This window comes from Coturnix japonica, chromosome 2 (genome assembly GCF_054131305.1).
Source record: "Coturnix japonica strain WE chromosome 2, WE-NBRP24, whole genome shotgun sequence".
Classification (NCBI taxonomy): domain Eukaryota; kingdom Metazoa; phylum Chordata; class Aves; order Galliformes; family Phasianidae; genus Coturnix; species Coturnix japonica.
In genome coordinates, this window is record NC_140664.1 from 48144673 (window position 1) to 48160318 (window position 15646).

Genomic DNA, 15646 nt, shown 5'->3' on the forward strand with positions numbered 1-15646 from the left:
GGAACATTGCCATTACATGCGTGCCAACTGTGGGCAGCACAGCACCCATGTGCAGCTCCTGCCCAGTGCAGGAAAGAGCTGAATCACAAGAGCCACACGTAGCTGTCCCAGCCATGCAAAGTGCAACACTGCCTTTTTTGTTTCCCTGGTTTTCAGTTTTTACAGGTTAGGTCAGAAAAACATGTTCAAGGACAGTAAGGAAAAGCACACTAAAAGAGGAAGATGGAAAGTATCTCAGCTCCAGTTCTGAAGTAGTGCTCACCTCTCAAGAGCTTGCCATTAGAGAGAATTACTTTTTAATAGTATTTGTCAGAAATGTGGCACTTCACATCTTCAGGACACTGAATATACAATGATTATTCCTCACAACAGCCCTGTGAGGTAGGCGTTAGATTGCAGTTACTACTTCGACACATGGACTGAGGCAGAGAAGTAAGCAATCAATCCTGCACAATTGAGTGAATGAAGTTCAATGGACTCAAACATGAACCGGTTTTTAGTGACTTCACTGAAAAAGTAGAAGAGTGGGGCAGAAGTGATGCTTTATCAGTTACTTTATATTAGTTGGTTACAATGCTTAGGGTCCAACTCTGCTGCTTTACTTATCCATCTCCCTGCAAAAAAAAGAACAAACAAACCCACAAAAAAACCCAACAACTTTGTTAAGCAAAATACGCATGCAGAGATTTACTAGGAAGTGAGGTCTGTTACAGAAATAGGGAAAAAAGCCCACTCAGCTCAGCCTAAAATTGGAGTAGAACTAAGAGAGAAGTTTGCCAGTCTAGTCAAACACAGCAGTTTCAACTTTAAACCTTTCAGCATTTCAGGTACAAACAAGTATTTGCTCCATGTAAGAAAACCCAGAGTGAAATTCTGCTAAGACTGTGATCACTGTCTCAGGAAAGCTAAACTGTTCTACAGACATCCAAGGGACTCTTGGATAGGAAGAGAAACTTTGGGATTTAACTCTAACTTGACATGTACTTAAAAAGTTCCACTAGTGTACCTACTACTTGAGTAAACCTCTCTTCTGGATTTTTGCTGTTGATGGTGTTATAGGGTTACCATGAAATAATAGAACAGTTTTGTAAACTTCAACGTAATGAAAGATCCTAGATTTTAATATACACTAATTGATTCATTTTAATAACTTTCTACTGAAAATCAGCTTTAGAAAAAGACAGCATAGTTGACAGCATGGCTGTTGTGATTAACTCATCTTCCTATAGTTTGCAGTTGAGATTTCTGAAAAGATGCACTTTCCGAGAAAGGTTTGTAGCAGTCCCAGCCTATAAACTGTCACAGATCAGCTCAAATCCATGTAGCTATTATGAATTCATTCACACTGAGTAACTGATCCATTCTTTTCTTCGTGTGCAGTACCAGTGACAACGGTCTGTCTCCAAGTCAAGAGATGATCACGATTAAAGAGGTCTGAGTCCACATACCTGGAAATACAAAGTAAGTTTTCTTCCCCAGCAGAGACATCTTCATTCTCACTTATAGGAAGATTCAGTCTGATGGAATAATGGCTGTGCACTAAGATGGAGGAGTAAAGTAGTGGCTTTAATATGAACTCTTCATTTTGACCAAAAAAAGGGGGGAAGGGGGAAAGGGTGTAGAAGTAACTGTTAAAACTGTTACCACTGGAGATGAATTCCTCATCTGAAGCTTATTTTTGCCTCTGTTCACTGAAATGTTGTTACAATTTATCTCTTCCAGGAAACTTCAGCCTTCAAGAATTAGATGTAATTTTATATCCACAGTGAAACTGTAGTCTGCAGACAAAAAACCAAAACAACAACAAAAAACCCAAGAAAGCTCAGAAGTGCACTTTGTATCTCCTGCCTCAAAAAAAGGTTAAAGTGCTAAGTTACGGATCTCCAAAAATTAAGCATCTCTTAGTCCTTTATTTTTTTAAACGAAACTTTATCTTTGGTTTCTTGTATCTTCTCCGTGATTTTATCCTTTGTTTCCCCCATTTTCTCCGTGATTTTATCCTTTGTTTCCCCCATTTTCTCAGTGATTTTATCCTTCGTTTCCTCCATTTTCTCTGTGATTTTATCCTTTGTTTCCTCCATCCTATCTTGTAGATACTCCTTTACTGGAGGTGGTGTGGACATGTAGCCGTGCTTGCGCAGATATTTAACAGTGACGGATGTTCCTCCCAGAGTCACGGTGTATCTGGCAGGAGTTGCAATCTTAAAGAAATAAAACAGGCCGGTATTATCAAGCAGAATGTATTTTTAATATTAACAACGTACACTGGCCAATGTCAGGTACTAAAAATATTTTCTGTTTGTTAATAGATAAAACCATTTGCAGTACATGCTGCAGAAATACATGGTTCCTACTTAAGCATCCTTTGACAAACTAGCACAGGCATCAGAGTTGTGTGTTAAAATACCTCCCTGTGTAGTTTGTAGAAAGATGATTAACTCTCCTTAGAATGTGGATTGGAACAGGCAGCACAGGAGCACTGAGCTATATAAACAAAGTAGAAATACTAACACAGGGTGTGCTTTGAATTCTAAAGTCCACAAGAGCATAGGTATTTAACTTAAGTCTAAAATTAGGACCTGCTTATAGAAAGCCAAAGCTAAGAGAGACTTTAAGAAGTCAGCTAACCCAACATACAATGACCAGGTTTGTTATTCTAGAAAGTTTAAACAAACTTGTTCTTTCAGGACTTCAAAGATTGATGCATCATCTTCCCTTTGCAATTTATTCTAGTGCTTTCATGTCTGCCAAATCTCACATCTATAATAAAACCTTCGTATTTAACTGTGTTTCTTTATTGATCTCTTTCAGGCACAGGAGCATTTGGCAAGAGTAGTGCTTTCACATTTAGTTGGGGGTGGGGTGTCATAAAAGAACAGATAAGCAGCACATACGTCTGGGTAGGAAACTGATGAGCGGCATTCGAAGCAAATACGTGACTTCATTTTTGCACTGTCTGACATATTTTTGGCTCCCTAAACACAGACTTAACACATACAACAATTAAATGAGACCCAAATCTAAATCTAAGTTATTGATTCAAGTGGACAGTAAAAGCACTTGACAGCAATGGAAGAAGACAAACCAATTCACCCTCCAGGATGAAAATAAATATATAAATAAATAAATCCACCTACGCTCAACAGGAATCATAAAGCATTTGAAATTTATTTCTTTATCCCTGTTAATTATTTCAGGGATACAGAGGACTGGCTTAATTGTAATTAAATCTCTGAGGGAAGACAGTCATCCTGCAGCAAGAAAGTTATTTTAGAAGTACAGCCCGTACTAACTTGCATGTGACTAATCTTATTACGGAAATGAATGCTGAAATACGTCTAACTATCAAAGAGAGAAAACAGCAGAAACTTTTCCTGATTTAAACAAATAAATACTATTTATTTAACTAGGCAAGATACAGAGCTTGTTTACAAACCATACAAATACTTACTTTGTACAATGCATATGCAGTCAGTGCATTTCCACTCTGGGAATTTTTCAGGGTGTCTACTATACTATCCGGTAAGCCGATCAACTCTAGGAATGGAACAACATTCACTCCACTGCCAAAGAGAAAATATAATTGAAAATGAACAGGATAGCACGCAAAATCTCAACAGTGATTTAGAGCATCATTTCCATTTTTAATCACACAGATTTTTGTTATTTGATAGTGAGATGCTTTCATACAAACAACGCACTTATGTTTTTGAACGTGTTGGTAAATTAATGTGTTGCTTGTTTTCTCCCCCAAGCATTCCCCCAGGAGGCAGCACATTTACATTTCCCCTGCTGGGCTGAGCAGCTGCAAACCTAACCTGTATCCCAGCTTACTACGTTTGGAGGTGCGTAGATACAGTGGGTTCTACGGCAGCTACTCAAGTTCCAGTTGTACAAGCTCCATTGAACCCAAAATATATTTTTCCCCACTTTTGAGATTTCAGACTCGTCTGCTGCATGTTCACAAGCAGAGGATCCAGATTTCAGTGTCTTCCCTTCACTTTTAAATGAAACAAATGGAACGTGGCAAAACAATGCAAATGTTATATGCACAAGAATGCAGGGCTTTTGTGTCCATCTGTTCTATCTGGTTAATACAAGGTGGAGTGAGCTCTTGCTATAATTTCTTTCTACCTGAAAACCAGAGAAATTCTCTATCAGCACAGAAGAGCAGGGCAAAAAAAGGCAGTCCTCCTTTACCTTGTAACAGAAAGCTACATTCAGCTATAGATCTGATACCTCACTTCCCCAAATTTATAAATGTTGTACTATTAGCATCATTGTCAATTTCTATCCACTATTTACAACATTTTAAGTGTTTTTCTGTGCATGTGATCACTTCAGCAACAGGATCAGGAACAGCATCAGGCAAGAATTTTCTAACAATTACTAGAATCAACAAACCGAAGGCCTAATTCCAGAGAAGAAAAGTGAGATCTATTAAGACCAAAAAGATAGCGTTGATCAATGCTGTTAAATAAACCACGATGGTTTAGCCATGTGCTGTGAGCAGTCATTCTGGAAGTTATTTTTCCACTTCAAGAGAGTGCTGCTCCTGTAGCACGACAAATCAGAGCTTTGTTATGATTAGTTCCTTAGTTAAATATTTCAATTGCTTTCCTCTGCTAACTTCAAGAAAGCAAATTTGAAAAGCCTGGATGTATCAACTTGGATTCATCCAAAGCAAAATATTTTTAATAGCTCTAGACCTTTATTCTTCCAACATGGACTAAATTTAGAATGACATTTGGATCTATAGCTCCTAGAAAGGGCAATGATGCCAGCTGGTTAGAGTAACTAAAACAAACACTTGTGTGGTAGGGCATTCTGTTGTCAAAGCCCCATCCTTGCCACCACAAAATGTCATTGTTTCATATGGTCTATTATTAAATATGCAACACTAGCAATCCAGAGATAAACATTTACTTATATTTAGCAAACCATTTTCACATAGACAGTGCTCTTTCATCTGAACTAATAGCTGCTAGCTGATGTAGTTCTTTGTAATAAATGCCATTTTCCAAAACATTACCTGTCCCACACTAAAGAAATCTAAATTAGAAATACGTAACATTTTTTTTCTCCTGGTCACACAAATACTTAATTTTCCAATTAAAAGTCTGTGCTGCAGGAGTAATTTGTTACAGTAGAAAGAGGGAAAGACGGGAAGCAGAAATACAAAAGGAAAGATGTATATTTTGCAAGGAGCTCAGAGTGAGGTAAAAGATTAAAAACCCAGTGACAGAAGACTGTGGATGAAGGGAGGTGGAAGCGGTGAAATATTCTTCAAATCCAAAGGCAAAGAACAGGTCTATGAAAATTTTATCTAACAGCTCAATTGGGATTCCAAATCTCTATTATGTGTGGTGAAAGGTTACTAATCATTTCATTGCTGTTTATATCCATGCATATTTGGGGGAGAGCTACCTTATCGCAAATACTCTATTTCTAAATGCAACAAATGCACATCTGGTATACAGCAACAAGCTTGTGAGCCCTACATAACTTCAGTATTAATCTTACGCTTCAGATAAAAACGTGTCCTCATTTTCCTATCATGTACAGACACATTTTTTTAACACAGATTTATAACTTACGTCCTTTCACCTGTGAAAGTCCAGGTCAATTAAAGAGCAGCATTGCACTCTGCAACAAAATATCAACTTACTTCATGGCTGCATAGTAAAAGGATCCAAACCACACAGTGGAAGTCACAAGATGAACAGGAATCATGACTTTTCCATACTGTTTAAAAGTTTTCTTGAATCTTTGAACGAGACTAATTGATTTGTCTTGTAACGGGTCAACATCTGACTCTGCAGGGCTCTGCTTGGGTACTTCAGTTGCTGAAGTCGAATGTTCTCTCTCTTCTGGTACTTTCCTAGGAGTGTCTGTTGGTTGTGATGAAACAGCATTGCTCTTTGAGGCAAAGAGTGCTGCACCTGCGTGAAGACACCGTTTAGGAGGGTCCAGTGCCAAAATCACTTTGCATCCAACATCAGATGACACCGATGGTCCTTTTAAGCCATGAAAGGCACCAGTGCGAGGAAACAACAAACACATCCCATGGGCCAGCTGAGAAGCAGTATGTAATACACTCCTTTGCATCTTGATGAAATGGGGCCGAAGTTTCTGTAGAGAAGAAACAACAGGGAAATTGTAAACAAATTTCATTTCAATTAACTGATCTGCAATTGCTCCAGTGTTACTTAAAGTTTCATTTTTTTCTATTCCTCTACTTCAGTAGGCTTTCCCATCTTCTTCACTTCTGAAATAAAATATCCCCTTTGTGCCCCTTGCAGCTAAAATGCTCATTCTTCTGTCCAAAACTGTCATCAAGATGTTTATTGATAGCACTGCTTCATCCGCTCAACATGGCACAGCTGCTGAAAAGTTAACACTGAAACTTCACTTTTAGGAGTAGCTGATAGTTCAGGTGATACCTCCAACCTGGACAGATGTAGTAAGACCTTACCAAAGTGCTTCAGTGATGGTGGGATGCTCTTAAAGAGATCCCACACACAACATAATTAAAATTAATTATGCTATTGAACTAAGAGAAAAAAATCACAACAACAAAAAAAATCCCTGCAATCTCAAATATTACAATTCAAAGATCATTTTAAAACTGCAGATCATCCTCTTAGCCTTATGATTTATTAGTTACTCTTGAAAGTTCAAAAGAACCACCGTGAGGTTCTGCATAAAACAAGACAGGAATATTGTTTGGTATGTATAATAACAGCAAACTACTGAACAACTAACTTTCCTTCCCACCAAAGAAAGATGGCTCCAATTGATTTTATATAACTAAAGCCAGCTAAGTCACAACACGCAAATCTTCCTGATGTTTTTAGATTCATAACTACCTTAATAAATCTTGATGCGAACTAGAAATCATTCAAGTTTAATTTAAACTCCACTGTCATCTTTGCATCTCCTTCACCTACTGTAGACTTTCCGTATACTTTAATCAGTTTTCTTCATAGTTAAATCTTCTAGGTTATTGAAAATGATAAATAATTCATAATATAAATCGAGGTTTAAAAAAAATAAAATGAACTCATACATACCCTTTATTGCTTTTCAAATTCGCAACAAAAAGGATAAGACTTTTATCTTCGAAAGTTGCTGTTCTTCAACTAGTTCCCTCCTTTCAAAGAAGTGTCTTGAACATACTGACAACTCTGCTAATGTAGAAAAAAAGATGTGTTTAGAGAAATACAAACAACAGCCAACAGATGCTATTTATATCTCTGGTCAGTCTGACACCTTGCTTACAGTGTGGTTTACATTTTGGACACTAACAGCCTAATGGTAGGCTTTTTTTCCTGCATAATCTTAAAGTTCCTGAGCTGTGTGTTAGTGTTCCATTCCAAGTTCAAGGACTTAAAAAAAAGTTGAAATTCCCCTCAATAGGAGGAAGCAATGGGGGCCACCACAGCGAGTTCAACACTCATCAGCCAGTGGCTCATCATGAACAGTAAGTAAGTTGCAAGGACTTTGCTGATGGAATTAAGTGTGCTACATATTAGAACTCAACACAGGTATAAAGACACCACTTGCTGAAAGCAGAGCTAAAAAGAAAAGGACCGCTGGCAAGACTTGTGCCATTTTTGTTGTTCCTTTATCCTCGGATGGAGTTGGAGCTCACCAACTACAGGGTTTTTCTCCAGGCTGCAAGACTTGCCTGACCAAAGGGAAGTTCTCTGGGGTAGATCCCAAAGAGGTCCTGAGCCGTGTAGGCACACATGACACTATACTCCAGCTAACGTTCTGAGAACCATCCTACTTTCTTCTTCTGTGCTTTAGAAACCTTTTGTTACATACTTTACGTATAAGGAAAGGCTTCAATACAACAGGGCTTACAGAGAGAATAAAACAGGTATTTCAAAACAAAGTTGGAAATTTCCAAGAGATCCTATTGTTTTATGGAAACTTCCTTTCATTTACGTATCTGACCACATAAGAGACCTGTGAAGTGTATATTGAGGATGATGCTAATGGCAAGTAGCACTGTGAGCCTAGAAGAGGAAAGCACTGTATCTGCAATGGATAGAGCAGTACGTAGGAAGGGCAAATTAATAAAATGACAGCATACACCTTAATAAATTGACTTTAATTAATGAATACTGTTAAAGATGTGATGGGTACAGCATGCTCAATTGTAGTATTTTAATTACATTGTTCAGCACTGCAAACAACTCTTAAACGGGACAGACAGCCCCAAACATACAACAGAGGTGTCTGGATATGGAACTGTAGTTGTTTCATCCTTCCAAAAGTCAATAAGAATACAGAGCAATCTATCCTTTAGGATGTGGTTAGTGAGAGGAAGTTCCCAGGGTCCTGGATGTGCAACATGCAGCAGGAAAAAAAGTGTCAGCCTATGGATTTGAGGCATTATTTTATTCTCTAAGTGCAATGTTTTCATCAAGAAAATAATTAGTTCCATGAGTTACAAGAACAAATAAACGTGGAGGCATCTAATGACAAATGCAGCTGTTCTCCGCTGTAAGAATCTCATGCAGACAGTAACTGAATGGATGCTAGTAGGGACAAACTATGAAGTTAACACTTCTGGGATAAGGTCTCTTCTGCATGGTCATGTTCTGTTAGCTATTTAGTGGTATCTCCAGCTGGCAGTAAACTGAGCTGAAAGGATCTTGGCTGCTCAGAATACACTCCTGGTTGAGATTCTTGGACATCTGTTTCATTTCTGAAGCCTGCCTCATGATAAGTAATCAACAAGCCCTCTGACATGAAGGGAATGACTCCCATGGCCTTTTGAGCATAGCTCAGCTCCTCCATACAGTGCCAGAGGTTTTGCTTGGGCAGCTTCTTTACTTTTGTAATTTAGATCAGCTTCAGCACGAAACTGATGTACTGCAGAAGCAACCCATCTCTACTTGCACTGTGAAATCATTGCCTTCCAGTGGTTACTAAATTACAGAAATTAGACTTACTTTTGTTTTTGAGGACAGCAGAAATTCAGGATGTCACAGAGATGACTTTGGATATATACTAACATGTTAAGCAAACCAAACCAAGCACCAGTAAACAGGGATCTCAGGAGAACGCACAAGCAACAAGCCAGACCAATAGAGATACAGCAAAGATATCAGCTGTGGATATCTGCTTCTGGAAAGAGAAATCATGCCAGAGATAAGGTCAGATACTGTAGCTCATGCTCAGACTGAATACTGCTGTTTTTGGTACCTGAGTGAGGTCAAGATAGTAGAATCAACCCTCAGACAGAGCTGCCCCTATTAACATGGCAACCTCTACTACTACAGCCTTCTGAGTATTGGCAAGCACAACCAGAAGTTGCTTTAGGTAGAAGTACTTGCAGAGCTTTTGAACTCTGAACGTTGGATTCAGTCATTAAATAAAGCAGGAGAGCCTAATGCAATGAATGTGATGAATTATAGACCTGGAATGCTAAACAGAAGTCTTAACAGCTGATCTGCATCCAGTCAGTGTGACAGTAGTATCCCCGTGCTCCTGTATATGGAAAGGCATTACATCTCAAATTTGCACACAATTGCGCTTATACAAAGTGTGAATGTTCTATCCATCTTCTATTAGAATATTCAGCTGTCTGTAGTGCTTTCTGCTCCAGACTGTTTAACGTCTGGCATTATTCTGCGTTTTAACCCTGAACTCCATTCAGCTTTGCAGTGCTGAACATCCTGGGCTCCTTCATTCTAAAGTTTTACTCTGCCCTCTACTGATTTTTTTACAGAAGTACATCTCTCGCAACAATACAAGAGGTTTCCACCTTCTTTTCTATTTCGGAATAATACAGAAACCTTCCCAAGCAACCCATAATAACCTCTTTCATCCTCAAATCTTTTGATATATCAACAGTTCATCTCTCTCAAAACACTGGTGTTTTTCTAACAGGAGAGTTCAACCAAAGGGCCGTCAACACGTGAGCATGTGTGGTGGGTGTGGGTAGGTCTGCCCAGCAAGAGAAAGTTTCTAAGTCACTCAAAAGCTCTGCAAAAGACAATGCACATAAGCAGGCCTCATCTAGAACAGTTTCTTGCATGTCTTTGAAATCCCTAAGCAAAAAAAAAATGACAAAAGTGAACTGCAGCTCGCTCAAGACCTTCTGCGACTCCTAATTTGGATTCCAGTAGTCAAACTCATTTCCACATTCATAATCTTCCCAAATATCCAGGACTTAATTGACATCAAATTTAGATCATTTTTAAAATGAACAGCTCTTGGAGTTGAAAACATATATTTGGTCTTATTTTGAAAGGTGGAATAAAGCAAATGGAAACACATGGCAGATATCGTCACCTCCACTAGAACAACTGCTGCTAAATCAAATAAAGCTCAGCCTCTTTGAACAGGCAATATCAAAAGTGCATAGGTACTCATACACTTTCCTTTAATTATCTGCAAAAGGAATTTATTAAGAACATGCTTAAACTTGGATCTCAGCATCAACTTTGTACAACCTTCTCCCTCACCTTGCATCGAGGCTGCCAAAACGGTTTCCTTCCTGGCTGCGATAAATGCCATTTTTGCCACCTCAAGTCTTTGCAGGTCTCATCTCATCGCACCTTGTCCCTTCTTGCACTAACCCAACCACAGCCAACAGCACCAGCTGTGACAAAACTGTTACCTAACAAAATTTGCATTAAACCAAACCCAGCCCTCTGCCTCCCAACCAAACAAATTCAACAGGAACAGAATCCACGTTGGAAGATCAAGTTCAAGACTTTCATTCTTTCAAACTGGACTTTTTCACATTTTCAAACACCGAAGAGCTGTTATTTTCTCCCAGCACAAAACAAACAAACAAGCAAAAAACCCAAAACAACAACAACAAAAAAACACCCATACAGAATGATCATCTCTCAGCAGAATTACTGTTGGCAGACATTCACTTCCACTGCAAATCTCTTCTAAATATTCAGAGTTAAGCGTTGAAATCTCTGTTGTGAATTCAAAGTTGTCCATATGGGGAAATATGCGCAGTATCAATCAGAAAGTCTTGAAAAATTATGTGTGAAGAGGCCGATCATAACATTTACAGAACACACACATGCTCAAAACCACATTCATCACCATAATTTTTAGTAAACGCATCAAGTAAGACTCACATCTCCACATACAAATGCAACCTGTTCATATGACAAGAAGTATTACTTTTGTTAAGGTTTGGATAGCTGAGCTGATAAACTTTCTTTGCTCACTACTCAATTTAGGCAGCGCTTTTTGCTTAGAGGACATGACTGATCATGCAACCAACACAGTGGCAACATCTGCAAGTATCTGAAAGAGCATCACTCACAGAGCAGAGGCTTCACACCTAAAGAACTCTAATGAGACTTCACAGAATCACAGAATTGTAGGGGTTGGAAGGGACCTCTAGAGATCATCGAGTCCAACCCCCCTGCCAAAGCAGGCTCCCTACACCACGTCACACAGGTATGCGTCCAGGTGGGTCTTGAATATCTCCAGAGAAGGAGACTCCACCACCTCCCTGGGCAGCCTGTTCCAGTGCTCTGTCACCCTCACCGTAGGACCATAACAACAATCTTGGGCGCAGACTGAAGTAGCAAATTGGGCATATTCAGAAGATAACCTCTAGCATGAGGTTCCATCCAATTTACCAAAGGGCACCACAACAGGATTCAGATGGTCCCCTGGGTACCAGGAGGAGTCTTTCAGTCAGCCAGACTCTTCATAGCATTCTCACTTCTCCCTTGGCCTTCTCAATGCCATCGACGCAAACCACTTCATTTCACAATCAAGAGCTGCTTAAGACATCTTAGAGTCATGGCAGGATTCTGACAATGTACAGAGCCTACCAGTAGAGCATGACCCATCAGACACCTCCCTATAAGTGCTGGGTAGTTATTAAAAATACAGTGTTGAGCTCAGTGAATTCACAAATACTTTATTGATGCAACATACAGCCTACTGTTGCTTAGCAAAGACAACACAATTGAAAGATGTTCCAGTCAGAAAATGTTGTACCTAAACCACATATTTTTAGTCACTCCTCATAGCTGCAGTACATACCAACTTAGTGTCCTTCTAGAGATGCAGCAACACTTGGAGGCAAGCAACAAACAACAAAGGTATGCAGTCTTATTTTGCTCTTTCTTACTAAGAGCAAGAATTCACAAGCCACAAAGCTGAGGAAAACTGACTTCTTATGGAGTGGTTGAGTTTGCTGGTGTCCAAAAAACAATGAAATTCAACTGAGGCTCCTTCTGCAGTTAGGAAACAGAAGAATATGCATGAGGGAGATACACTGAATGCCCTAAGATTGAATTGAGATCGCAGCTATTTTTCAAAAGCATCAATTAAGACCTTCTTCATGCATCTGTATGTATTTGAAAATTCGCTGTGTTTTGGAATTTAGAATCATAGAATCTTTAGAGTTGGGAAAGTCCTCTGAAGGCCACCTAGTCCAACTGCCCTGCAATGAGCAGGGACACCACAGCTACATCAGGTTGCCCAGGGCCTGATTCAGCCTCACCTTGAAAGTCTCTAAGGTCACTCACCGCCTCCCAGGGCAACCTGTTCCAGTGCCTCATTACACTCATTGTAAAAGACTTTTTCTTTATAACCATTTAAACCTACTCTGTTTGAGCTTGAAACCATTTCCCCTTGTTCTATCACCACAGACCCTGCTGAAGAGTCTGCCCCCTCCTTTCCTGTAGCTCCCATTTAAATACTGAAAGGCAGCTATCAGGTCACCTCCCAGTCTTCTCTTCCCTAGGCTGAACAGCCCCAGCTCTCCCAGCCTGTCCTCATAGGAGAGGTGTCCCATTCTGTGGAATTTACTCATTAGTACTTGACAGTATAACCCTCATTCTCTCCCCTCATTCTGTTTTGCAAGGATACATTACTCAATGCATAGGATCTCCCGCTACAACACTACACACAGCCACAGCCACCCAACTTGGTGCATTGTTTATATGACTGTTGCACATGACCAAGGTCAGTTTTTGGACATGATCAAATAACAGATCCCTGGGACTACGGTTTACAGCCCAGCTAACCGATACTTTCTTTTTCTGATAGGTACAAATGGGATGAGACCTAGTTTTACTATTCAGATAGCTTTGTTTAGAATGAACAATGTTATGTCTGGAAAAACAAAAATAAAGCCTTCTTTTTTGATGAAGCATGCATCATATAGCTAGTTTGAAGGTAATAGGATGTTAAGAAGAACTAAATGATGAAGGCTACTAGTATAAAAAGGATTTGAGTGGCTCAAAGTAAATGCAAGTCCTTGAGAACTGAGATCACTACCATGTGCACATCAGAAAAGTCTTGACAGCAAGCAAGGTTACTGTCATAGATCACAGAATCACAAGGCTGGAAAGGACCTACAAGATCATCCAGTCCAACCATCCTCCCATTACCATTGCTACCACAAGCTACTAAACCTTATCTTGTAGCTTCTCATCCAGATGCCATTAAGCATTCTTACCATCCAGGAGGATTTCAGTCATATTTGGCAGACCTCAGCTCTTTGTGGTTTTATTCAATTCTTACTCCGGAAACATTGCTGATGTTGGATTCACTTCAGTTTCTAATTGTGAAACAACATTGAGCTTCAACAGTCAGAGCTTATAGCATATCAACATCAACAGTTACACTGTTACTCCCAATCTGCAAAACTAAATGAATGCAAGGACTGTTATAGATTCAACTACCAGTTTTAGAGACGTTTGTAAAATCACTACTTTTTCTGTTTTTGCTGTTGCACCAGCTGTCTGCCTATCTCCAAAATCAACACGGAAATCAGAATGCCATACAGATCCAGAAACATGTTGAGATGCAAACTGAGGCCTGTTATCTAAGATAACAGGACAACGAGAACTCTCTGTCTTCCGAAAGCTGACTTCATTGCAATGATGTCTAGAAGCACACACAGAGAACTAGGTCAGTTTACATGAAAAAGAGATCATCTACAACAGAATTACACTGAGCCTTTAAAAGGCTAGTTACTAGATCAGATCTTTTCTTATCAGGCTCTACAGCGTATAAAGCAGATGCATGGAAAGTTACACCAGACAAACCTTTTTTTAACTTACATTCGTTACATACTCTTAACAGAGTCTCAGTCTGCCTACTCTGTTTTTGCCATGTGCAAGTCATCAGATAACCACCCACCCAATGCATCCAATGATTTCCTTTTCTCCTTGATTGGAGCAGTGATTGCAATTCCACAGTGCTGCCACAGAGGCCAGTCATATCTCTCTCAACTCAAGCAGATCTTGGACAGAGAAAGGAGATAAACACCTGTCAAGATCCATAGGAAAGAGACACGGAGACGCATTACCCTCTGCACAAGCACTTCCAATACCGAAGCAGCTACAAATCAAGTTACGGAGGGGCACAGACATCAAGGTATGCCCCAAACTAAGAGCTTGTTCCTTGTCGCTCCCTAAAGTAGCATAACTTCAAGGAAACTTAAGTTTACACTTGCAACAGTAAAAAAGCTCTTTGGGTTTAGGTAATTTGAGGAATGCTGTTAGTTGAGGTTTGCTTAAGGTACATTTTGGTGTGGACTCTGGGGTATGTTGATGCCCAAATTCATGCTTCCTTCTCTGGGGCCAGCTTTAGAAGGCACTAAATAAATGGGGTCAGAAGCACAATCTGTAATACCTGACAGAGAAGTGTGTTTGATTTGAAAGTAAAAATGACTCCTCTGAACTAACAGTCTTAGCAAAAAGCCTTCTGACTTCTCATACTTGGAGTCTCTGTAAAACACTGGTTGTTAAGAAGCGGACTACCAATGAGATCCATAACTGTATACAAGTTTGTCAACACGGTTCTGAGACTTCCAAAGCAAGTCCAGACAGGAAGTACGAGAAGAAAGGCTGCCAGTCCAAGAGGAGCACAGAAACATCATTTCACCTCACACAGCTCACATTGGACTTCTCAACTTTGAGACTCCCCAGCGGGTACAATCAGCCTTTAGCGTTTATTATCCACACGCTGCAGGCGATTCACCAAGCAGCACCCAGCTCTCTCAGCACAACCTTTGCACTGCAATTTGCGCTATCCTGCAAGGACTCCCACCCGAGAACCCTGAGCAGCGCAGCTCCGTAACAGCGTCACACGGCGGCGGCCGACATGTTCCACACAAGGAAGGGCGGCCGCGGGACATGCGGGGCGTGAGGGGCAGCGGGCGGCCCGCAGACACAGCTTTCAGCCCCTCCCCGCCCTCTGAGACTGAGACTGCAACTGGGCCGCGGGCACAGCCAACACCGGGGCACGGGGTACCCCGGGAGCCCCTCTCCCTCCCAGGGCCGATCCCCCCCAGCCCCTCGGTACCTTGCGGCCGAGCCACCGCTCCTCCTCGCGGGCCGGGGACCCTGTGCACACAGCAGGCGGCCGGTTTGCCGTTAACCAGCCGTTAACTGGCCGTTAACCGACCTCTCCCCCCAACCCCCCCCCCGTTCCCGCGCGCGTCAGGGCAACGTGCAGCGCCGCCCGTCCCCACCATCACCTTGGGGCACGGCGGAGACACACTGCGCACGCCCGGCGCTCCCGCCCCATTCGAGGCCTTGTGGGACTCGTAGTCCTCCCGCAGAACGAGGCCCAGCTCCTACTTCACGCATGAGCAATGTCGCCTTCTCCTCCCATCCCGGATGTGGCG

At 40.9% G+C, this 15646-nt stretch overlaps 2 protein-coding genes across 10 annotated transcripts in view; one reads left to right on the forward strand and one right to left on the reverse strand.

Moving 5' to 3' along the window:
• The window catches only part of LOC107309950 (low-density lipoprotein receptor class A domain-containing protein 4), a 298561-nt gene that overhangs the window by 264558 nt on the left and 18357 nt on the right, over positions 1-15646 (forward strand). The window contains exon 6 of the mRNA XM_085539776.1: positions 9598-9625. Coding sequence (XP_085395902.1) covers positions 9598-9625 — 28 coding nt within the window. The remainder of the gene's footprint in view (positions 1-9597; positions 9626-15646) is intronic.
• Positions 274-15642, reverse strand: MIMS1 (mitochondrial inner membrane scaffold 1). Of its 9 annotated transcripts, none has more exons than XR_014943436.1 (6): positions 15497-15632; positions 7074-7190; positions 5669-6132; positions 3452-3563; positions 1645-2201; positions 274-1539 (listed from the first exon to the last, which is right to left on the reverse strand). XR_014943436.1 is itself a non-coding variant. In XM_085539778.1 (6 exons), the coding sequence occupies exons 4-6, from the start codon at positions 6106-6108 to the stop codon at positions 1902-1904; spliced, it is 852 nt and encodes a 283-aa protein (XP_085395904.1). In that variant the 5' UTR covers positions 6109-6132; positions 7074-7190; positions 14155-14283; positions 15322-15506; the 3' UTR covers positions 274-1901. The 9 variants fall into 9 exon arrangements, 6 of the variants coding, with proteins under 6 accessions (XP_085395904.1, XP_015710638.2, XP_015710639.2 ...); XR_014943435.1 differs by having other exon boundaries at positions 7074-7187; positions 15322-15506; XR_001553406.2 differs by having other exon boundaries at positions 15322-15506.